At 38.9% G+C, this 25,064-nt stretch overlaps 3 protein-coding genes and 1 long non-coding RNA gene across 5 annotated transcripts; 1 reads left to right on the forward strand and 3 right to left on the reverse strand.

Annotated features, from left to right (window-relative positions):
• Positions 1 to 955: 955 nt before the first annotated feature.
• Positions 956 to 2,390, reverse strand: rhbdd2 (rhomboid domain containing 2). The gene has a single exon (XM_042400265.1). The coding sequence runs from the start codon at positions 2,205 to 2,207 to the stop codon at positions 1,239 to 1,241; it is 969 nt and encodes a 322-aa protein (XP_042256199.1). The 5' UTR covers positions 2,208 to 2,390; the 3' UTR covers positions 956 to 1,238.
• A 3,380-nt stretch (positions 2,391 to 5,770) lies between these two features.
• On the forward strand, positions 5,771 to 10,250 carry chic2 (cysteine-rich hydrophobic domain 2). Its single transcript, XM_042393829.1, has 6 exons — positions 5,771 to 6,104; positions 7,322 to 7,376; positions 7,695 to 7,850; positions 7,991 to 8,047; positions 8,152 to 8,211; positions 8,988 to 10,250. The coding sequence occupies exons 1-6, from the start codon at positions 5,971 to 5,973 to the stop codon at positions 9,036 to 9,038; spliced, it is 513 nt and encodes a 170-aa protein (XP_042249763.1). The 5' UTR covers positions 5,771 to 5,970; the 3' UTR covers positions 9,039 to 10,250.
• A 2,112-nt stretch (positions 10,251 to 12,362) lies between these two features.
• LOC121884821 lies at positions 12,363 to 17,005 on the reverse strand. The gene is made up of 3 exons (XR_006092413.1): positions 16,904 to 17,005; positions 15,411 to 16,113; positions 12,363 to 12,926 (listed from the first exon to the last, which is right to left on the reverse strand). It is a non-coding gene; the product is annotated as an uncharacterized LOC121884821 (long non-coding RNA).
• A 506-nt stretch (positions 17,006 to 17,511) lies between these two features.
• On the reverse strand, positions 17,512 to 24,168 carry LOC121906424. Of its 2 annotated transcripts, XR_006098626.1 has the most exons (10): positions 24,080 to 24,168; positions 23,322 to 23,464; positions 22,955 to 23,016; positions 22,722 to 22,835; positions 22,351 to 22,449; positions 20,235 to 22,236; positions 19,974 to 20,119; positions 19,530 to 19,643; positions 18,375 to 18,473; positions 17,512 to 17,766 (listed from the first exon to the last, which is right to left on the reverse strand). XR_006098626.1 is itself a non-coding variant. In XM_042425305.1 (6 exons), exons 1-6 carry the CDS (start codon positions 20,364 to 20,366, stop codon positions 17,594 to 17,596), a joined length of 726 nt encoding a protein of 241 aa, XP_042281239.1. In that variant the 3' UTR covers positions 17,512 to 17,593. The 2 variants fall into 2 exon arrangements, 1 of the variants encoding a protein (XP_042281239.1); XM_042425305.1 differs by lacking the exons at positions 22,351 to 22,449; positions 22,722 to 22,835; positions 22,955 to 23,016; positions 23,322 to 23,464; positions 24,080 to 24,168 and adding an exon at positions 19,782 to 19,843 and having other exon boundaries at positions 20,235 to 20,366.
• Positions 24,169 to 25,064: the final 896 nt, after the last annotated feature.

Consider the following 25,064-nt stretch of genomic DNA (forward strand, 5'->3'; position numbering starts at 1 on the left):
AGCCTTAATGTTTTACAGTGTTGTCAAAATGAATAATTCCAAGCAAATTGGAATTTAAATTTAAATTTTAAATTAAAGTGCTTTTTTTTGAAACACAGTTTTATCCAATGTAAAGTGTAATAGTGGGGCACAGTTCATTGCATTTGCCATTAATTGGATTACTTTGTGATTTTACAGATGATTGTTATATGGAGATACAAAATTATCCAGTAAAATGTCCCCACTAATAATGTCAAATTCATTTCAAACATGAAGCTCAGCCCTAATTAAATGTTCTGCTGAGGTCTTAAAAAGCATTAAATTTGATTTGAAGTGTGCAGCCACTCTGATTACTGCAGAGAGATTAATATTGAAGCTATTGCTTGTACTTCTATCAAAGCACACTAGACGATTTGTTCACAAGCAGCAAACATTTAACATGGGTATTAAGTCTTTTCATGTTCACTAATAAGACCATGATGGAAGTACAACTAAATATCAGATCAGAGTTTTTTTGTGGAAGAGAAAGTTACTTCATGCTCGTCTCAAATGAAAGCCTTGTTTTTAAGGGCTTGTATACCAACTAGATTTAACTCAGAAGAAAAGTAAACATTATTGGTCTTCAAGTCGACGTCATTGTTTCGACCATACTGGACCTTCATTAGGCAAATGGCTTAAAGACATGTATGCGCACAAAATTGATATATCTTGTTGGTATTATGGTCAAGTGATCAAACAAAAAAAATATTCTTCCAACATGACCTTTGAGATACTGCACATGTTCAAAAATCAAAGTTGAAGACATGGTAGGGTTTTTCTAGTCCAATAAAAATAATTCTGTGTGTGGATAATCACTTTTTTTACATTGAAATTAACATTGAATCTGTTTTTCTGCATCTGGCCTAAAAACAGGACAGGATGTGCACAAATTAGGGCTTTCCGTATGTAAATGAGGTTTTTTTCTGGATACTCTGTATGTTGTATTATATATATATTTATTTGTAGAAATAAGGAACAAATGATATAAAAGACATTGAGTACATTTTTAAATTTAAGTACAAAAGTTACCCGTAACATTTAAACATTCAGAGAGATGTCACTTTATACAGACAGAGACTCCACTCAGTTCGATGAAAAGAGGAGCTGCAGGTGTACCATCACTTGTCGTGGGTTAGGAGTAGAAAATAAAGCTGTATTAATAGAATATGACTTGTCTGCATGTTTGCAGTGTTGTAAAACAATCATAGAAATTAATATAACTATAGTTGACCATGACTGTGAGTGAGGTGGCTGTGGTTGCAGCTTTGTCCATGACTCGTCCCAAAGCTATGTGCAGAGCCATGTCCATAAGGATTGAGAGGTTGTGTGGGACTGGACAGGGCACTGGTTGCGTTCGGCCAGCCTTCATACATGTTGGCTGTGATATCAGCGGTGTTGATGCTGGACAACGGAGCATAAGCCTGGACCGGGTAGGACCCAGGGGTTGGATTAATTTGTGGAAGGAGGGTCTTCCTCCTCTCCTCCGTGGAAGCAGGGACAAACATCACAGCGCAGATGCTCCTCAACAACCTGAAGGGCATCATCTTCTCAACAACGCCAGCCCTGGCTTCAGATATGTCCAGAAGAGAGAACCATCCTTTACCATACATCCACCCAATCAGGATGGCAATGACATTACATAGGAGCACACTGTGAGGAACGAGGGCAGTAGTGATTATGAGGAACACCCAAGGGAGAGCTACGGTGGGGAAACTGACTCCACACAGGAATCCTTTAGTCATTTTTGTGTGCATGGTAGTTAAAGCCACACAGGCAAGGGCCACAGGAACCAACCCCTCGGTGTTACACTGGCTGCTGTCACTCTGCAGAAGATCCAGGAAGGCGTAAAACAAGCCCGTGCTGGTCGACAGCAAGATGAACAGAAACAGGAAACGCACCGTGCCAACACCTTTCTCCAAACTGCCGCTGAGAAACACCAGAGTTATGATGTTCAGGAGAAGCTGAGCAAGTGTCTTGTGGTAAAAAGGGTACGTCAAGAGCCTGTGGAGGTGTCCATTTACAAAAACACTTGCACCGACGCTGAAGACCCCCGGGGTGAAGTTGAAATATGTTTGGATACCAAACAACGCGCACGATGAAAGGACAACAGTGAGAATCCCGCTTGTGATGCTAGGAGCCACGTCTCTGAAAATTTGTAAAATCATATTAAAGTGATCTGTTCCTGCCATCGCACTGCTAATAAACTAAAGCAAAAGTTTACCGAGATTTACTAAAGCAACTGTGGGTCAATTGTCTCCACACTTCCTAAACAGTAAGTACTGTCATATCCGCATTCTGCGAAGGCCCGCCCCTACACTGCCTCTGATTGGCTCTAACCCTGACATTCTAAACCTAATCCAACCAATCCAACCAACGAAGGCAACGAGTCCTAGCCAATCAGTGGAAGAGTAGGGCGGGTCTTCAAGAAATGCTGGTGGGAAAGAAAACGAGGCATCATATCAAGTGTGATACCTACATAAATATATCATTCTGCACAGGGAAGCTCAAACATTCACTCCTCCACTCAAAAACATTTTTTGAGTGAGCAAATGAAAATGGTTTTAGCACAACCACATACTGGTTGTGTGTGAGCCAAAACCTAAATACCCATAACCCGGAGGGTCACGACATGCAATCTCTCGCCAACTTTCATGCCATATCAAGAATTCTTGACTTCCGGTTGGATTTATTGTTTTATTTGTTTGTTTGTTTCCTTATTATAATATTATAATATAATAATAACATTTCACAACTTTTATCATTATCATTATACTTGTGTGATAAAACAGTGTAGATTTTACATTATAATGATATTTACATGTTAAGTAAAGTAATTATATCCCATTAATATGTCATATAACACTCTAAATAATGAGTAATTCTGCAGAATAAGTACTTTTGCTTCTGATAATTAAAGTGCTTGTTGCTAATACTTTCATCCTACATTCTAAAGTTTAAATGAAGGGCTTGTGTACTTGTAAATGAGTATTTTTACAATTACAAAAAAAAACATAAGAAATAGAAAGAAAAATACATAAAATAAAATAACAGAATAAAGTTAAATAAAGACATTAAAAACAATAAACACATTAACATTTTTTACAGCCTTCTTATTGATGCAAGATTTAATGGTCTGTAGGTACTGCTCACATTCTTTATGAAGAACTGAGAAGAGAGGTTTTTTGTTGGTAAACTTACATGCGTGAATATGAAACTGAAGCTAAGATCATTATAAGATTGATGATGCAAGCTTGTTTCCCATTCTTTCTGTTGTAACCTAAAAACCTAAATAGTACATGTTTATACAATAAAGCAAAACCAGCCATAAATGTATCATTAATAAACTTAGAAACCTCTTGCCATAGTCACAATGTCAAAATGAACGAGGCACAGTTTCAAGATGTGCAGAGCAAAAACAACACGATACATTAAAGTTCCCCGTCACTATTCTTGTTCCTTAAGTTGGATGTTTGAACTTCACTGTGCAGAATAACGTTTGTGCAGAATCTGACAGTAGAAGGCTGTTTCCACATTAATCTGCTGTAAGTGAAAAGTTTCTCTGTTCTCACAGAAAATCTGATTTTAAGGTGTGTACTTCCAAAGATGATCTGTGACATCACAATTAGTTTGGAGCCAACTACAGTCCAGTATACAACGTACACAAGTATGATGTGTCCGGTGCACATACACTGAGGATGGACTTTACAGTGAAATAGGAGACATTGTGTGTCCATCAGTTCAACTTTTGAAATGATCAATATTTACATACTCATAGATTCTGAGTTTTTCAATGAGGGAGAAGGAGGCAATGCCATTTTAAGAATTTTTAATTCAGTTCAATTCAAATTTTATTTGTATAGCACCATCTTATACAAAATATGTTGTGTTCATTAAAAAAATGCTCGACTGAGAAGGAAGGTCTTTCATTTTATTTTGAAAGAATACATTGTCAGAGCAAGTCTAAGATCTGCAAGCAAACTGTTCCATTATTGAAGTGCACATATGCTGAATGCATCTCACCAGACTTTGAAAATGCTCTAGGCACATGGAGAAGGTTTCCACCTTGTGACCTGAGAGATCTGCTGGGATGGTATACTGACAGCATGTCTGATATGTACTATAGAGCCAGAGGGTAGCCATTGAAGGTTTTCGGAGGACTGGAGTTATGTGGTCTCATTTTTTTGTCCTGGTTAGAACTTGTGCAGTTGGGTTCTGAATAAGTTGTTATCTATGGATTGTTTTGTTTGGAAGACCCATAAACAGAGAATTGCAGTAGTCCAGACTGCTCAGGACAAACATGCATGAGTTTCTCTGAGTCAAGCTGGGAAAGACAGCCTCTGATTTTGGAAATGTTTCTAAATTGGAAAAAGACAACCCCTTGGTGATGCTGTTGATATGATACAGAAAACAGAGTTCATCAGATTACTCCTATAGTTTTTTAATCTGTTCACTTGTTTTTAACAATCTGGACTCCAGATACTCACAGAGCAGCTGCCTCAAGGCTTTAGTCCCAGTTTTCTCCCTGTTCAGCTGAAGGAAGTTTACAGCTATCCAGTGGTTCATTTCTTCCAAGCAGTTGACTTGGCAGTTCATGTGTTGAAAGTCATCAGTGGATAGTGAGATGAAAAGCTGCGTGTCGTCGGCATAATTATGGTAAATAATGTTATGTTTGCTGATAGTGTAGCCAAAGGGAAGCATATATAAGTTGAAAAGAAGAGGACCCAGCATGCAGCCCTGCAGGACCCCATGCACTAATTCGTATTTGTTAGATTTGAAGTCATCAAGTGTGAAAATGAAATTCCATTTGCAGGCAGAATTCAAACCACTGGACACCCATGCCAGATAGACCCACTCAGTCTCTCAGTCTTTGCAGCAGAATCCCATGAACCACTGTGTAAAATGCAGATCTTAGGTCTAGAAGTATTAGGACTGAGTTTTTTTTATTGTCACTGTTGATCCTCATGTCAACAACATCTTGCTAACAACTTTTAAAAGAGCAGTTTTTGTACTATGAGATGTGTTGAAGACAGATAAGAATTTATTATAAATATTATCTATAAGTTGCTGATATACAACCTTCTCGATAATTTTACTCAGGATGATGAGGTTTGAGATTGGCCTATAGTTGCTAAGTGCATTTGGGTCCAGGTTGTTCTTTTTCAGAGGTGGTCTAATAGCAGCAGTTTTCATACAATGTGGAAAGATACCAGTCTGGAGAGCACAGTTTACTATTGACAGGATGTCATCTGTTAAAAAATTAAAAACAGATTTAAAAAAGGATGCTGGAAGTGGATCAAGGGGGCTGGTAGAGGACTTAAGTGGATTTATAGCATCAGTGAGATCCCTGGAGTCTACAATGCAGAAATGCTTGAGACCGCCAACACGCAATGGTGGAGGTACGTCACACTTACCAGTAAAGTTAGTAACTGGGATATTGCACCTAATGCTGAGAATTTTGTCAATGAAAAATGATGCAAATTCATTGCATTTGGCGGTTGAGAAAGAGGAAACAACAGGGAAGGGGCTAATGAGTTTACCAATGGTTGAGATGAGGTAATTAATAAATTATATATGTATAATAATAAAAAAGTTTTTTTGTGGGAAAAAACCCCAATCAGACACGATTTATTATTCCAAGTGGAGGATTCATATTTGTTACAATGTATGAGTGAAGTGGATCTTTAAAGATTTAGGATGTCAACACTGATCTTTTCGGGGAAAAAAGTCTGACGTCAGCACGTCTGTCCCCCTTCCGGTTACTGCGGCGGATGTTGATGTTTTGTTTCGGAGCCTGCTGAGCGATGTGAGCTGTATCGTCTCCGGGACGGGTATATATATTGTCTTCACGGTTTTCTTTGTACTTTTTTTTATTTTCTCGGTAAGGTCTCGCTGTTCCGCGGCACAGTGTCTCTCCCGGCGTCTCTCCCGGGAAGCGCGAGGCCGAGCCGTGCGATGATGGAGGACTTTGATGAGATCTACGAAGAGGAGGAGGAGGAAGAGGAGGACGAGGACAGGGCCGCGGAGGAGCAGCTCCTCAAGTACGCTCCGGACCCGGTGGTGGTGCGAGGGTCCGGCCACGTCACCGTGTAAGCAAACTGACGAGATTAACGGGCACCAAGAGAGGCGTTTACCGTCACCGTGTGACGGTTAGCCGCGGCGGTGTCGGTGGATAACCGGCTGCTAGCTGGGCTAGCCGCCGTTAGTGACCTAACGTTAGCATAGCATCCAGTTAGCAGCCAGGTTTCGTTTTGGCAGAAGTACACGGCCTAATAAATATGAACATTTGCTGTATGTACCGAGTAATGTGGGAAGCTGTTATGTTAGCTAATGTCAAGTCAAACGTTTGATTATTGTTATTATTTTAACAAAAACACACTCATGGCCAAAAGTACTCTCATTTGATTTCACCAATCTTTCCTCTTGCTTCAAAGATAAGACTGATCAAAACAGATAATTCAAAAAAATGTTAATAGTTCCGTGTTGTTTAATTATGTTTTTATTTATTTGCCTCAAGACCATGATCATCTGATATGGAGCACAAACAGAGTAGACAATAAAAACGAAACGATAGTACACGGCATGGCTGAAGTACAACAAATGTTACTGAAACAAAGGAAGAACATTTTTCAGCAGGGCACGTCATTTACAAATAACTTTTGGCTTATCTGATTGTCATGACTTAATTTTCACATCGATGGGCGTTTTAAATGATAATCTGGCAAGTACTACAGATGTATTTGAGAAATAAACATTTAAAACGTCACCCTCGTCACGAGCGGATACAATGCCAGGTTGTGCAAATGTGTTTTTAGTTGTTTTTTCAAACTAGCTACCGCGTTGGTCTCTCTGTTATGTCTCCTTTATTACTCTTGTTGAGGTGGTACAAATAAGTACCTTAATTAAAATTGGTTAGGTGATTGATCTGAATTGACTGGATTTGTTTAATACACATTAAATTTGATTTAGGACTAAGATACGTGGATATACCTTGCTTTAAAATCCCTTAAATATGTTTTATGAAATAACAGATTGTTTCTGTTTTGGTAATATTATAATGTCTGTGTGTTATGGGACCCCTCTAAAATAAGATGCTGCTGACAATGATTTTATCCTGAAAATAATTTACCCCTCATTTCTGCTGGGTGAAGTGGAGGGAAGTATTTACCCACCTATTGCCTAAAATTAGTTGCACAATTGGTAGGTTTGATGCTGTTTTGTAAAAGTCTTTATTTAAGTCAACAGTCCAAATACAGTGTATGTCTGCTTATCTATAACTATCTACTTTTTCCCCTCACCTCCGCAGGTTTGGGCTTAGTAATAAATTCGAGTCAGAATTTCCTTCAGCACTTACAGGAAAGGTGAGTATCTTGTCGTTAGTCATCATTACATATTATCTATTACAAAATTATACTCTCATATTGGGCTCCACTACAAGCTTACATTATTTTCTAGCCACCAGTTAACATATGATATATCATTTGGTCATTTTTAATATTATTACTGTTGTGCAGTATGTTGTCTTTCTCCATTGGCCTTCAGACACATACAATGATGCATCTCATCACCACTACAAAACACAGTTAACATTTTTGTGACCACTAACAAAATTTGAACCTGCCATCTAAGAAGGTTAAATGTCACTATATTAAGGATACCATGTATGTGTGCACCCTCAGGTGGCACCAGAGGAATTCAAAGCCAGTATCAACCGTGTAAACAGCTGTCTGAGGAAGACGCTGCCCGTGAATGTGCGGTGGCTCCTGTGTGGTTGCCTCTGCTGCTGCTGCACGTTGGGCTTCAGTTTGTGGCCTGTCATCTGCCTCAGCAAGAGGGTGAGATACCCGCCCACACCGTTCCTCACTCATATGCATCACAATGTTAAACATCGCACCAGCTTCTGTTGCATTTAGTGAAATCAGCTAAGGATTCAGGAAAAAATAATATATCATCCTATCTCACTGTTGCCTTCCAGACAAGAAGATCTATAGAGAAGCTTCTGGAGTGGGAGAACAGCAGACTCTACCACAAGGTGAGCACAGAAGGCATAGATGGATGTGTGTGTATCAGTAGTGAGTGAACTTGTTTGTGACACGTTATAGAAATTCTCTGATCACTATTGCACTCTGTTTGCAGTTGTGTTTGCATTGGAGACTAAGCAAAAGGAAGTGTGAAACCAACAACATGATGGAATATGTAAGTATTGTATCTGTTGTTATTAATGTTTTAGCTTTGTACTTGTATTTTTGAGTGATATTGTCCCAAAATACTTGTAAAAACAGCACTGTAGTAATGACAAGGTTACACATGTTTCAAGTACTGTGGGGACAATAAAATACAGTCATACAATCAGACGTATCTTAGTTCCATTGTTGACATTAAGAAGTCATCTACTGATTGCGTATATTTGATTGAGCAACACAGTGTGTTGTTAGATGACGTCACATTCTGTGAAAGCGAAAGTTAAGCTAGGTTAAACTTTTTTGCTGGATGAATTACAGTGTTTGTTTTGGGGGGGGGTTTTTCTTGCTCTGCGTCGGGACCTCTGCTGCTTCAATGCAGTGGTTTTACTGAAGTGAATGAGGCTGTTTTTTCCACATTGTACTAATCTTGGTCTGAACAGAGTTTTACATGTTTCCTCTCACCCCTTCTGACACACCCAACATGCTTCAATGTGGGTGCAAAATATCTTATCACAGTATACCACACCAGAGTACATTATGAGTAAATTCAATTAGGAAACTGTGGAATAGGTAACATAGTCCAATGGGAATGTGAATTTAATACCTGACACATTAAGGTAATTGATCCCATTGATTTAAAAGTTCTGTAAACCCAACACATATATTTATAGTCCAACACATTGTCATTGTCTGCAATGACCAAATACAACACGATATGTAATTGTAGAAACCTTATAGCAAAATCTCTATCTTCTCACTACTAACAGCTATATTTCTTATCACCTACAGGTAATCCTAATAGAGTTCCTACCTAAGATCCCCATCTTCAGACCGGATTAGCCCGACTGCAGCAGATCTTAAACCTTCACTGCTGCCCAGCTCTGTCAGATCCACAATGGCTGTCAAGTTTCTGACTAACTACCCTTTCCGAAATACTCCAATATTTTTGTTTACAGGGTAGCATCGGTCCTCCCTCTTTTCTCTTTGACCCGTTCTCCCACATGTACCTTCTCTAACATCATTGTTTACAAATCCAGCATCCCCACACGTTTTTTTGGAGCGAAATTCACAATTAGACTTGAACCGTGACCTGATCAGGCGAGCTGGCGCACTGTGACACGGCCATGCTAACCGGCACCAGCCTGTTGGATGTCAGAGGAGAACCAGCCATGGGCAGTGTTACGGATTTTGGAACTCGAGCTGGAGACCGGACTCCTGAATGGAGTTCTGTGAGCTACAACTGGAATTTTGTCACTTACATGTTTCCAAACCTAAGCACATGGCACAGTCTGACCATGATCAAACAAACACTTTCATACGTTACCTACTGTCACACCGCCACATTCACCTGCAAAAAAAAAAAAAATACACCCCAGTGCTTTTGTAACTGTTGGTCTGGTGCTCTAGATCGTTACTAGAGGCTGTAGAGACAACACAACATGGAACTCCAAAGGAACCACATCGAAGGAACTTTCATCCAAATCAACTCTGTAGCAGACGGACTAGTCTTACAGGAACATGTTTGGCCAGTGGCCAGAATAGCTGGACTCAATAAATGTCACACTTATCAACTACCAGACATCCTTATCCTCCCACCTACTTTCATATCCCTGCACACTTCACTGTGCATCACCCTAACCCAGTGACAATCATGCAGTCTGACTGTACTCTGTAGTATGAATGGGTCTTTATGCTACACAATTTACCTGGAACAATTTGTTGTGTGTCCAGGTGATGAGCTGGCTGCCTAGCAACTGCTTCTGAGTCACAGTGGAATAAGTAAGCTGTAAAGAAGGCCACTGGTGATGAAGAGAAGAAACCTTTTTTTTTTTTTTTTTTTCTTTTTAGTATCTCAAATTCTGTTTACTGTTTTGGTGAAAGAGAGGCAGTCGATGTTTGCAAAACTGTTCACTGTGTTTGTTAAATGTATGTGTGTGTCTCTATGTCTGAGAGAGAAACAGAAGCAAAAAAGAGACAAATCAGACATGAATAGATGCTCTTTACTCTGTAAGGCAGGGTTCTTTCTTTAAAGTATTTCTTTGCCATAACCGATCTTTGTTGCTTTTGTTGTAATTTATAAGCGTGTGAGTGCACATTTGACGTGTGCATCTGTGAAACAGGCCTCAGTTGTTCTTTTGCAAAGACATATACCATGGCTGCTTCCTTTTTGTCTCTGGTCATGTGTCAACACTAAAGCACACAATCGCTTTGTCCTTAACATCTTCACATGGCCTCTCTTCTTTATCACCTGACTCCGGCTTATATGTGTGTTCAAGCTAAAGATGTGGCCCTTTATGAGAAAGTTCTTCAATTTTTTATATAGTATGACTCATTTTATTCAGCGGTCTGGGGTGATCAAGAGTGTTAGGTCATCTTTAGTAGGTGTTATGTAATCCCAGGGTTCTATATCATGAAGCAAGATTACTAAAATTAGCTTGATAACTATACAGAGTAAAATCAAACTTTTCCTAAATGTGGACTTAAAGCTGCACTAATCAGTATTTTTCCGTGTACTGTGAAAGGGGTCACTTTCACTTACAGTGATGAACCTACAAAGAATTATCTTCCCCTAAACTCTACAAAGTGTTTTAGCTGCTTTCAGCTCATTGTTTTGGTCCCGTAACTGTACTGTTTTGGTTAATTCTCACAGCGCTCATCAGCTTTGTTTCCAGCAGCAGCAGAAAATGGTGATTAACCCGCCAAATGCTACCTGCCCAGCACCAAACGGTGGACACAGTTAGCTGGTGATTATAGTGGAGTGTTCAGCTGCTATAGAGCCAAAAATACTTCCCTCCAGAGTTGGTGGAGACCAACAGAGTTAAAAATAGGAATTATATATTGAATTTATATTAGCCAGGTGGCAAGACACACAACTGTAAATGAATGATAATGTTGCTCTGTGTCTACTGGATGTGTAAATAGGCAACTGTTTGCTAACAAGCTAGCGATATCAACTTTATAAAATGATGACATGTCAGTGTTGCGTTAAAAGCTTGTTGGTCTGTCCCCAAGGGGCCATAACATCAATTTATGCAGTTTTAATTAAAAAGTAAAAGTACAGTTTTACTTTTTAGTTCAGTCATCTATCTGAATAACAATCCTGCTTCCTGATGAACACCGAAGAGTTGTTTTTTTCCAACTGTCATGAAGAACATCTCAGTTTAATGAAATATACCCACATTTTCAGCAAGCAGGAGAAAAAAAAGGCCTTTTTGAATATATAGATTTAGCTTTTCCCACTCAACACATCCAGTCACGGAGGCTGGTCATAACTACATGGAAGTTATGTGTATTGCAAGAATTTGAACACAGCCACTTACTTTTAGATGAGTCAGCTCTGGTGATTGTATGGATCACACTCAGGGGATTATACTAGATAAACAAAAAAAAAAAAAAATGCATTGGAAACATCTCACTGTCAGATATGTTCCGAGATTACACCTGGAGGTCAAGTATACTATCACAGATAACACGTTATTTGAATACTTGTAAAACTATATACACTTGGAGTTTGTTTTGAAATTGAAACATGCCCCTATGAAAAAGACGACTAACCTTCCTGTGGTCTTCCTGTTTAGATAGTGAAGGAGGCACATACTCCACAGACCCACCAAGCCCAGACAGTGTGTTGGTTTATATGTTTAAAAAACCCAAATTCACTTGATTACCACTGGGTTGCCTATTGGTTCATCACTCTTCTATATTTTTGATCGTGGTCTGTTCTATGTAAATCAAGGCATAAGGCCATATGCAGATAGTTGTGTGTGTGTGTGTGTGTGTGTGTGTGTGTGTGTGTGTGTGTGTGTGTGTGTGTGTGCGCGTGCACATGGTGTATGCAGATGCAAATGTTCTCTGTAGATCTCAGACTGTGATTGAACCCTGCACAGAAATTGAGTCCTTTTTATATAATCTTGAGTGTTGTGTGCGTGTGTGTGTGTGTGTGTGTGTGTGTGTGTGTGTGTGTGTGTGTGTGTGTGCGTGTGTGAGGGAGAGAAAAATATATGTACATATGACTCATAAGCAGGTGTATGTACAGTAATAAACTACCAATAAACAAGGCTATGGGCATCCTCCTCACTTAACTGAGTGTAATGTTTTAAAACCTGGGCTGAACTAGCATGTGAGTTCAGTTTTCATGTGTGTTAAAAAAAAAGCATCTGAAGATTCTCGGTTATCTTAAGGTCACAAGATGTCTCGATTTACAAAGTCGAAGGCAGCTGTGGTTTTCCTGTTGACCACAAAGGCTTCATCAAATCTACTGACTGGTACGTAGGTTCCCACGATGAAGGTCCTACATCTGTACATCAGGGAAATGACACAACTGCAGATTAAGTAGCTCAACACAAAGCCTGGCAGTTAATCTACTTCATAAGAACAGGGGAAAGTCCTTTAAAAAGGCAACAGTTTACAGTCAAGAGGGGCAAAGGGAACAACTGCTACATGCTGATCATTGTTGTTTAACACATCATTGTGAGTGAGCTCTGACCTGCCAGACACAATGAGCAGCGGCCAGCCACTTTTTTTATTGACAGAATTGTCTTTAGACAGACATGAACTCTGTACAGTTAGTCTTCATACATCATAGAGCATTTTGACAAACTCCTTTGGTCCACCTACACTCTCCATAATCTATTTTCAGGAAATCAGACATTGGTCCATCGCCAAACAAGCATGTCACACCTATAATCTTTGTGTCTTGAGAGGGAGACCCTGCCTCTGAGCAAATACCTGTAAGACAGAGAAAGTGTGGATTCATTTCATTCATGCCAAAGAAGAGGTTGTGCGTATCGTGAATAAACAAATGCACATTCTTGTAGAGTTACATATACCTAACATGGCATCTGCTATATTAATTAAGGTTCAAAAAACTGCTTCTGGGTTCAGGCGAAGAGGCTGTGGTAAGTTGAGACATTCTGCCTGCTTCTTAAACTCTTCAGCTCTGCAACAGTCACAGTCCTTCTCTTGCTCAAGAGACAAGAAACATACAGAAATATACAGTATCCTGTGCAGAAATATAAAATACAGAACTACCCCTTATACAACTTGGATTGACTAGATGTCAGTTTTTAGGTTAGATTTCAGGGATGCAAAGGTTTTGACAGGATAAGTTATAGCAGAGGATTTAACCTTTTCTGAGTAATGAAATGTAATCAGGAAATCAGCTTTACCTTGTCCAGAGAGTCTTCTCTGTTAAATGGAGAAACTCCAAACAATTTTAATAATTCAAGAATGAATATTTCTGTCACTGGTTTTCAACATCATTTCCTTAGTTTGATGATTTTTCAACTGTCTCTGGTTCATTTTGGGGTTTCATTTAGAAAGCACTTTAACAGTAAGCTTACCTGAGCAGAAAACAAGTAAAGCACCATGTCAGTTTAGAAATTTTGTCAGACTTGACGAAGCTCATACAACAGTTTTCACAGGCTGTATAGGACACCTGGGCCTAAATAAATATCTTTGACATCCATAGTCAGTGGAATATCCCTTTAAAAATAAAGGGCAAGCTTTGATTCTTGTTTGTTGAACAAATGCTCAAAAGTCGAGGTTCACTTACATTAAACAATGTTTTCACATTAAACATTGCGCTACGTTTTATGCACTGATGCTGATCAGAGTGGCCTCTGCTGGAATGTTAAACTGCTTTTAATTCCTTCAGATGATATTTCAATCAGAGTAAACCTGCGATTACTGTTGTCACATCGTTGGCTTTTCTGGTACTCTTGTAACACTTTATGCTAAAGATAGCATAAAGTGTTCTCTCTGAGGTTTGAATATGAATATGATTTTATGGAGTTTCAGGTTTTTTAGCCTCGTGTCATCTCCCTAATTGTGGCAATTTATGCCTACAGTGTGTATTTACTTACTCTTTATCACACAAAATCAAGTAACTTAGTGATTGGTCTGAAATACAATCTAATGCATGTAAACTCTCAGATTTAACTATGTCACTGCCAAATTATTTTAACCCTTCATTTGCATAAGCAGTATATGAATAATATGATTTATAACTCACTGAAATTAAGTTGTAAGCAGACATTTCTAAGTGTTTAATATCTTTGTTAACAACAAACTCTTCTTACGAAGAATTCATAATTGTGTATAAACAGCTAATGAATGCTTGATAGCACCGTATAACATAGTTGTAATTATATACACTCATATGTCTTCAATAGTTACTATTATCTAAAATATAATAAAATCTGTGAATGATTTGTGTATACAGAGTTGTTACAGTGAGAATGTTAAAGTGATACTGAACCAGCATTTGCTTTGTGACTACATTGACCTACATTTATTTATTTTATCAGTCAACATGTCTGTCGTCTTAGTTAGTAAGCAGATCTCTCTCTCTCTCTCTCTCTCTCTCTCTCTCTCTCTCTTTCGCAGTGCTGTTGCAATTCTAGACACAAAGTTCAGATCTGTTTGTGCAGATATGTGGTCAGATAAAATATTTGCATTGCATGTTTCATTAATTTTGCATTACATGTCTCACCTGACCCTGAAAATGTATTTTCTAAATTGGTTCCTTATGAGTTATGGGATCCTACAAGATCACACTACTCTGTGTCAAAGTTATAACATAATAAACTGAAACCAACACCGAGCTCAGAGTGGAGTGGCAGCAGAAAGCTAGTTGAACTCACTGGGGTTCAGGTAAGGCCTGCAACCTTTCTTGTTGTTGCCAATCACAATTTTACCAGACTACTTGTGCCCTGACAAAGTACATATAAAAAGTTACATAGCACCTGTTTGTGCGGTCGGCATGCTTCCTTAATTAGACTTCACTCGCCTGGTTGGAGAGCTATCCAAACCTGAGTCATTGTGGTTCAGATTATTGGACTAAAAAAAAACTTAAAATGTAGATTTGAAATTATGCTTCTTTTTTTTTTTAACCACGGCATTGAAGGCATCACTCTCATTAGTTGTAGTGATTTTCACTCAGTGGCTGTTTTCATTAACTGTTCAGCATCTGGCTTGTTTGTGCTTTCTGCTGCATGCATCCACTTGCCAAGCAACTGAAACAGAAGGTGTCTCCCTCAATTGAACAAGACAACAAACTGACAAATTCAAATATTTTTTGGTTTTAGACAGATGCTAGTTTGATAGATAATCTTTATATACAGTCAATGGTTGCAATCTGCAACCTCACCACTAGATGCCACTAAATCCACACTGGTCCTTTAAAAGTTAAGTGTCATACAACGCACTCACCAGCAGGTGGCAGAGTACATTACTGCAGGCCATATAGTAGAAGACCAGTGTCTGTTGGTAGTTTGAGGTTGTTGAGTCTTGCAGGTGAAGAAATAAAAATGGACATTTTTCTTCACCACTAATGTCGTCCCGTCTGAATGGTGTAACAGTTTGGAGCTTCCACTGATATATTACCTCACGATGAAAGACTCACTGGCTTTGAGAAAATATGATAAAACACTGGTGTGTGAGGCCAGTAGACAGTTAGGTTAGCTAGTGGCTAACAGTTAGCTACTACATCACCGATCGGTTGTGTTATTTTTCAAATGTTAAGCGTCAGCTAAGTGAGATGTTAGAGCTCCGAGAAGAGTTTCTGCTGGAATTTTTTTTTTAAATGTTGTTTGAACTGACTGTGAAAGAACTACATTGAGTTTGAGTAGGCCTACTGTGTAATTTTTGGCAAAGACCACGAAGACATAAAAAAGCAAAACTCATGCAATTCTTGAACACGTTCTCAAGTTTTGTGAACGTGAGGAGTTGCTGGAGAGGGATCAGCGCCACTTTCCTCTTCACCTGCGGTCGGTGGGGGGAGGTGGCAGCTCAGACAGCGGACCCCAGGTCAGGTGGACAGAGAAAAACCACTGCGCCCATCGTCATTGGCAAAAATACTTTGAGCTTTAGCAGCCTTAAGCACAAGATTGAAAGTGATCTAAAAAGGGCTATCCTGAAAGGGTAATTGTGGAGACAGTGAGAGGTGCCGTGAGTTCTTGTTTTGAAACTGAGGAGCTATTTATCACTCTAAACACTCTCAGACAAATCTAAAGAGCTCAATATGCAGAGAAGGACGCAACTAATCACTGATGCAGGAACGATTGAAACTGAAGCAGGAGTATTGGGTAAATAACTTAATGCATTTGGTTAAGAGGCCAGAGAGATTTTTTTTAAGAGTGCAATAATGTTCTTCACTAATGTTAATTAAACATTAAATAACTAATAATGCACTGTGTATGATGAAGTTTGCTTAATAACATTTGTTAGAGAGACAGGGAGGAAGAAAAGGGTTATTTCACGTTTATTAAGGCTTTATTAATGCATAATGATGCTACACTTAATATACAGTGTGACCCAACAAGGAATAAGCAATAATATAAACTAATATAATCTAGTGTGTGTGTGTGTGTGTGTGTGTGTGTGTGTGTGTGTTTGGTTGAGTCCATAATTAAAAGGGATGACAAAATAACATCCATCTACAAATTACAAATGACTGATATGTCCACTCGGTCGGGTCTGAGTGACTGACAAGGTGGACATTTTGGGACAACATAGGGTGGGCATTTGGAGCTTCCGTTAGCGTATTAGCTACAACAAACGTATGTTGAAGAGAAGTCGGTATAGTTAACGGTGCAGTGTGTAGAATTTACTGGCATCTAGCAGCACAGACTTTAATATAATATTCATAAGTGTGTTTAGATTAGTGTATAATCACCTGAAAATAAGAATCATGTTTTCGTTACCTTAGAATGAGCCCTTTATGTCTACCGAGGGAGCGGGTTCTCTTCCACGGAGCTGCCATGTTGCACCGCCACATTTCTACAGTAGCCCAGAATGGACAAACCAAACACTGGCTCTAGAGAGGGCCTTTCGTGTTTTTCGTGAGTTTTGCTGCCACCATAGATTCTCAAATACAGAGAGGGGGGGGGGGGGGTATTCAGTTGGTTGCAATCTGCAACTTCATTGCTAGATGCCACTAAATCCTACACAGTGGCCCTTTAAAAGTTAAGTTTCATATACTGCACCCGCCAGCAGGTGGCAGAGTAAGCTGTTTGTGGTAAATTACTGGAGGCTATTTAAAAGAAGACTAGTGTCAGTTGATAGACTAATACATAATAAGTAACTGATTCATTCTTCTACACCTCTAATGTTGTCCCCGTCTGAATCATGTAACATATTAAAGTTCAAATCCCACATCCCTCATCCCACATGTAATAACAAAGTCCTGAATTGTTTATACATGTGGTAATCTGGTTACAAGGGGTTCAGCAAGAAAAATGAATAAATCTGATTTGTCAATTTGATAACAGATAATCTAAAACAGATAGTCAAAGACAGACAGAACAACAGTCATACTTCATATTCATTTGGTATTTTATTTTTTACAGGCAGAATCCTTTTCAGGCAGACCTGGCCATGTAAGCATGCCAATATTAATTTTCTTTTAATCCAGCCATGCGACTGGAGATAGTTTCGACTAACATTTCACCACCACTGTTGATCACATTTTCAAGTAGACTGACAGATTCAGAGTTCATGTGATTTGAGACATCGGTTAGGTCAATGGTCCCTGTTCCTTTTATTGTAGACTCATCTGGGCAAAAACCTGTGAAGGAAGAGAAGTGTGGATTCATTTTATTTACTCCAGTCAAGAGAGCATTTCATTAATGTACAACCTGATCAACCATGGCACTGAAGATGAAAATGAAATACAGGCAAACACAAAAAATCAAATTCACTGTTAAGATATTAATGTGATGATAATTTGCTTCCTTTAATGGCAACTGTTCACCCACTGTGTGTGATTGTCCCACACCCCTGCTGGGCTGTCGCATATTGAAGAAGGTGTAAGGAGGTGGGTTACAAGGTTTATCTGATATATTAGGTATAGTGACAACCTTTTGTGTGTGAAATTAATCAGATCTAATATAAATCTAATTTCTGTTTTAGTTTTTTCACTTTTGTTTTAGGCAAAATGCATTTCACTATTGGCTTTACTGTGCTTTGTTCATGTGTAATTACACCATGACTAAGAAACTGCTGCTGCTGCTGTTTAAATTAAGGCACCACAGTTTCTTTTGACTATTAAAATGGCAAATACATCTTATAACACAATATCAAAATGTTGATACTGAACTGACGATATTCACAGCCTCAACAACATGGCTGCAGCATAATTCAAATTCATATGAAGACTTTGTGGCCAGTTCATACCTTTTTCTGGATCCAGGATAGTGGGTGGTAGTAGGTTCAGACACTCTACCTGCTTCTTAAACTCCTCCATCTCAGCGGCAGTCACCTTAGCTCTCCTGCCTGAGAGACACAACAAGCGTATTCAAAGGATGCAGCACTTGGGTGTATACAGGGTCATTCAAGGAACTTCAGACATTAAAGGATAGGTTCACAGTTGTTCAAGTCTGTCTTAAAACAACAGTCAGGTGCCTATATAACCATTGAAACAGGTTTTATTTGCTGTGATCATTCCTCCTGTTCATACTGACCATTAGAAGATCTCCACCAAATGTGTTTACAATGAAAGTAACGGGGGACAAAATCCACAGGCCTTGTTTTGGGCAAAAATGTATTTAAGAGTTTATCTGAAGGTAATATGAAGCTTCAGCCATCTGACTTAGTCAAACAAAGCGGATATCTGCCACAGTTACACTCTTTTTTAGTAAAAAACTCCCTTATTGTGTCTCCACAGTCAGTGTTTTTCTGTTCAGCTGCAGTGGTATTGTAACAAAAAGAAGGAATTTGGAACTAAAAAGATCAGGTAAAAAAAACTTGATTTATCCAACAGCAAACACCTGAAAACTAATGACATTCAAATCACCCTCAGCTGTACTTTGTATTTAGTGCAAATTAGCACATTTTAGCACGATAACACACTAAACTGAGACAGTGAGCATGGTAGACTTGACTATACAGACATTAGAGCGTTAGCATGAGTATGTTAGCATGCTGATGTTAGCATTTGGCTAAAAGCACCACTGTGTCTAAGAGCAGCTTCACTGAGCAGTTAGCATGTTTGTAGTCTTGTTTTCCCATGAACAGTAACTTTGTGAATAGTCTGGTTCTGGTAGTATAACGATATATACCGAGAGATGATTAGAAATTCTCATCTGGTCTATAAAGTGTATCTAAACAGTAAATAATGAAACTGCAATATAGAATTACATAGCCTAAATGGTAAAAGTGATAGAAGATTTTAACCATATTGTCCATCTGTAGTCTTAATACAGTGTACGAATTTTCAGATCTGTGCAAATCCATTTCAAAGTCACTACTTAATAACATTTTATAAATTATTTTAAATTTAAAAGTGGTTACATTTCTTTTACATCCATTTTATTGGTCTGTATGTCTTACTCAGTAACTGAAGACCCGTGTATGTGCTTCTTCCGATGGTGTATTTTGCCTGTAAAACGAGGCAGTCAGGGCAGCCAGATCTCAGAAAGACCTCAGATACACTGAAGGGGTGCACTGGGGATCACAAGCACACGCACACAGACATCAACCCATACAAATACACAAAGTGTTTGTTGGACACAAAGTCCAAATCTATGCAGATACATGGTCAGTCAAGATATTTTCACAGCATGTTTCAGCAGCACTACGCACCCATAGAGAGAGTGTTGTTTTCCAAGGTCATCTTACTTGTGAGAGTGAAGCACCTGCCAGACCTTTAACAAATTGAATGGTTTTTTTTTTTAAAGTGGAATTACAAACTGACATTTTTTAAGATTTGGAAAAACACCTCTGGACACTATGGAAGACTTTGGCTCCAAAATAAACAAATAAACATGAAATTACATTTTTTGAGCCTGAAAGACATCGATGGCATTATTCTCCTTGGCCGTGGTGATTTTCACCCAGCAGGTCTCCGCAAACATCTCTGTCAGCAATTTGAATGCTGCGACATTTGTGCTTTCCGCGATGCTCATCCACTTGCCCAACAGCTGAAACAGACAGTATCTCCCTCAGTTACATAAGATGATAAATGGAAAAAAAATCAATATGCACTTAGTGATAGTGTGAAAGGCAGATGGCAAGTGAGATGACAGAGTATCTTACCTGGTCTCTTCCTTGGATTTCAATCTGTTGGATCAGACTCTCACAGCTGGTAACTGGAGCTGACTGCCCAACAGACAGAAGACTGAGCACAGCCACAGCAACATGAACAAACACCATCATGACTCGTCGCATCCACTTTCACAAAGATCCTGAATCTGTGTCTCTGTGCTGGTTGTGTCTGCTTAAAGCTAAAACTGGTGCATCAAAGGTCAGAGGCTCATCCCACATGGACTCCTGAGTTGTTTACATGTGTCGTAATCTGGTTCAGCGATGGAGACAGTAAAAGGTTTATTGACTTGTATTTAGACAACCAAATTAAAGACAATAACAACTGGGGAATTAGAGCAGATGAAACCAAACGTAATGAAGAAAGTACTATTCTACAGAATCAATGACTCTGTTTTTTCTGCTGCTGTGTTTCTTGCCAGCTGCTAGCTAATCCTACAACCAAGCTGTCATCAAGAGTTTTTTTTAATGCTGCATGTACTGCGAATGAAAAGATGTTATACTTTCTGGTATGTACACACATCCACCATACTTCTTCTGTAATGATATGTTACTCAACAGACGCTTAGAAGATGTGTATGTATATAGAAGTAGAACTTGAACCTGTTATAATCACTATTTTTATATTAACAATGGTTCAAATGACTGCATGTACTGTGCGTGAAAAGGGTTGCTTGTGGTGACAAATCCACAGATACTTATGTTCTGACTCTGCAGTTCCCCTCAGCTTCTCTCATCAGCGTTATTCAGTCACAGCAGCTAAGCAAGTAGTTTGAAAGACCCTCTATATCCTACCTGCTTTCACCAGACAGCAGACAGACAAAGTTAGCGACCAGCCAGTGAACAAATACAAAGATACAACACTCTTCAAACAAACTCTGAAAACAATATTGACCGTTTAAGTTTTTACTGGAAGCAACTGTGAAACTGTGACAACAGAATTGGACAAATGATTAGAATGATTAGAAATCAGATTAGATGATGATTATAAATCAGTTGATCAGAGTCCAGTCAGAGTAAAAAAGACAGTCATAGCCATGCTAGCAGCTCTGTAAGGCTATACATTAGCACAGCACTGCTTTGAGCTAAATGGACCAATCAGTTGTTGTGCACCTGCATGCACAGTGAGCACAGAAAGGTTTTGGCACTATGGAGGTGTGTCTATCATTCTCAAGTGCCTCAATCACATAATCCTGTCACCGTACACATGCAGAGGTTTACTGAGAAGAGCATCGGTTACGTATCGTAACCCCAGAATGTGGACGGAGCCTTCCTAATCCTGCTGCTGTAATAAAGGATTTAAATGACAAAATATGGGCATATATCATACTTCATACATATTTATATACATATTTGTAATATGTCACGATATATTTTCACAGTGTGTTCAAGTTTTAGACAGTGTTCTAAGTCTGTTACCATAATGACGGTTACTTTTAAATAGCAGGTGAATATTGACCTTAGCGTGCTTGTTTGCTTATTTGTTTATTCATTTGTTTACTTATAATTTTCTTGTAACTGTATTGCATCTGCCCAGAGTTTAACTTCAATAACTGGACAACTGTCGACATTATTTACCGTCTCATGTGCAACTCTGTCTTTATACCTCAACGAAGGGTCTTTGTGGAATAAAGAAAAGAAAGAAAAGGTCTTGTTTTTATTTATATCTTTTTTTAGCTCAGAATGTGAGACATCAAACAACAAAAAAATAACAATAATCATACCACAACTGCCAATAAGTAGAAGAAAACACGGTAGCTCCTAAACCTTGATTTTTATGCAATTTTCTGAATTACTTATGCATATCACAACAAATTCCATGCTTTTTCATACAAAATGACTTGTGGCACAAAATCAAAACTAATTATAGATCAGTTCACAAACATATCAAAAAGAGTATCCAGGAATCTTGCAACTCGATGCCCCATCCTGGCCTCTAATAAAGAGTTGAGGGCAGTGAGCCCCTCTGAGGGTGGGATGTTGTCCGGGCAGATTTCTGTGCACATACGCATAAAGAAATAATATATACATGTATAATACACAGTGTGGTTTGAAATTCTAGGAGCACAGTATGCAGAGATAAGAAAATGAACGAGGGCACCATACTCACCATAGTTTGTGTTGATCATTATTGGCGACGGCATCCGCAGACATTCTGCTTGTCTCTTGAACATCTCCAGAACATCAGGTGAGACACTTTGTCTCCTACCTGGATATCAACATGTCACAGTCAGGAACAATCTGAGGCATTTCATCCAAAAATAAGACATTTTGAAACAAAACAAAAAAGAATTTTCCATCTATAAGGATGTGTTCATTCTCCACACTGTTGTATTTTCATGCTGAAGTCCATCTGAAGCTGGAAAAGTTCACCTACAGCAGCTGCCAGGTTTAAATGTATTTCATTAGAAATATGTTGATTGACTTCTTATCCTGTTCAGGACCTGTTAGGTGTTTCAAGACTGAGTGAGTGTTTCTTACTAAAAAGCAGAAAACTGGTAAAAGTATCTTTGCCAGAGATAATTTCTTCATGGACAACGAGGCAGTCTGAGCAGTCAGTTGGCAGGTAGACTTCTTTAAGGTAGAAAGGTTGCTCTGTAAAAAACACACACACACACACACACACAGGAAATCCCAGGAAATGAGTGAGAGAAGGAGAGTTTAACTGCAAGGTTAATGATCTCGCTCATACGTTGTGGCTCTTGTTCACTCACCAATTAACATTGTGCTGTTTTCAAAAGTCACACTGTATGCTAAGCTTGAACAATCACCATATCTGTGAAGAAAAAAACATAATATTATGGATGACACAGCTACAAATAAGTTACTGCACCCTGTTTATTCAATTTTACATAATTAGATGCAATTTGTACTCATATGGTCCCAAAACACAACTGTATATTGAGAAACACTATCATAAAAAATAGAATTCACCTCACAGTGAAGATATTTATATATTTATGTAGATAAAAAAGTGATCAATTATGATGATTTTTTTTGTTGTTAAGACTGTAAATGTATCTTGATGCTTTTTGTTCCTTGCGTCAGATCTTTGGTGTGACAGTGTTGGTGGGGATTTACATTCTCTGAGTCTGGATGAGATTGAGGACGTTACTCTGAGCTGTTGCAGTGATGTCCAGCCACACGCTGGTCATCAGGTGTCCCAGAGAACGGCTTCCTGGGAGGTCAGAGCTCCCCCCGATGTACAGCCACCTACCCAACATCTGGACCCGACAGACAGTGCACAGTCAGTGGTTCTACTGTTAAGATCTCTGAGATCATTTCTACATAGTCATTCCTTTGGAGCTCTTGCAACAACTTGCTGGTGTCATGATTTTTGTGGGTTCACGACCCAGAAAGAAGAAATCCTGTTAGATGTAAAACATACTGTGTCTTTGAAATGACCAAGTCCTTTTAGAAAATGTCAAACTTTTATCATCTGTGGTGAAGCAGTGATGATTGACTCATTTTCTGTATGTTTCAATGATGCAGTTACAGGATTCACATTTGAAAGTGTTTGTTCTTGTATGGCTGCAGTGATGTCTGGAAAAAAACTATTAAAAAATCAACTTTTCTGTACGTTAGTTAGGATTTTAAGTTGCAGTTTTGTGTTTATTAAAACTGAATTCAGAAGAGGTAAAAGGCCTAAATATAAGACTCTCAACATACAGTACAGACACGTATCAAATGGAGCCATCTTTTTTATTTATTTTTAAAGCAGACTGATGATCGTGTCACTCTGCAATAGCTGGTAGACTCTCGAATAAAAGATGTCTCATCTTAGCTGGGTTTAAAGCATTTCATATTTATGATGCAAAGTAAAGCAGGCGTGCACTTACGTCTTCATTGCTGATAGTTATTGGTTTCACCAGACTGTCACAGCTGCTCAGAGGAGCCGAGTGTCCCGTTGACAGGAGACTCAGCAACACAACAACAGCAACACACTTCATCCTCTAGATGGCTCTTTTTTTTTATCTCAAAGCTTTCCTTCTGTGAGATGTGCCTCCCAGTTTGTCTCCCACACTCCTTTATTTTGTCTTCGGACGTATCTCTTCACTGCCTGGCACAAACTTTATGTGGATGCGTCTCACCAGCAGATATTTACTCTTCTATGAGGTGATGTAACCAAAGCAAACAGCCCGGGGGGGGAATGAGAGGGGAGACTTTGACCTGTTTGAGGAATGGATGGAATCTTGATCCGATCACCTAAAACAGGAAAGCTTTGTAGAGGTGGTTATATACAGTATATATGTGTTTCCTTCATCTCATGCTGTCTAATCTGTCACTGAGACTTGTGAGCACACACAGTTAGTACAATAAAGATTTATACTCTGGTCTGCACACTTGAATTTTATCAACATGTTTTTGTTATTTTTGCTGTCAATAGAAAGGCTACTTATTCATCAACACTGTTAATAATGCACCATTATTAGGAAAGACTGATTTGAATCTTTCAACCAGAGGTGATGCTGGTAGTATTACAATCATTTACTTTAATAAAACAAGCAATACCTCAAAGCAAAATACTCCATCAGAAGTAAAAGTACACAAGTTAGTTCATTTTACTCCTCACTAGCATAATCAACCCAACCTTCCACCCAGAGACGGGTTCTGCTTGACGTTTGTCTTTCCTTACTGCTGTCACCAAGTGCTGCTCATGGGGGGGGGGGGGTTGTTGGATCTCTGTAAATTAAAGAGTACGATCTGCTCTATGTGAAAAGCGCCCTGAGATGACTTTTGTTGTGATTTGGTGTTATATAAATAAAATGGAATTGAATTGAAGATACTCAGCTGTACTTCAAACCTTCTGAACCAGCTCAGTCA

Source organism: Thunnus maccoyii, chromosome 2 (genome assembly GCF_910596095.1).
Source record: "Thunnus maccoyii chromosome 2, fThuMac1.1, whole genome shotgun sequence".
Classification (NCBI taxonomy): domain Eukaryota; kingdom Metazoa; phylum Chordata; class Actinopteri; order Scombriformes; family Scombridae; genus Thunnus; species Thunnus maccoyii.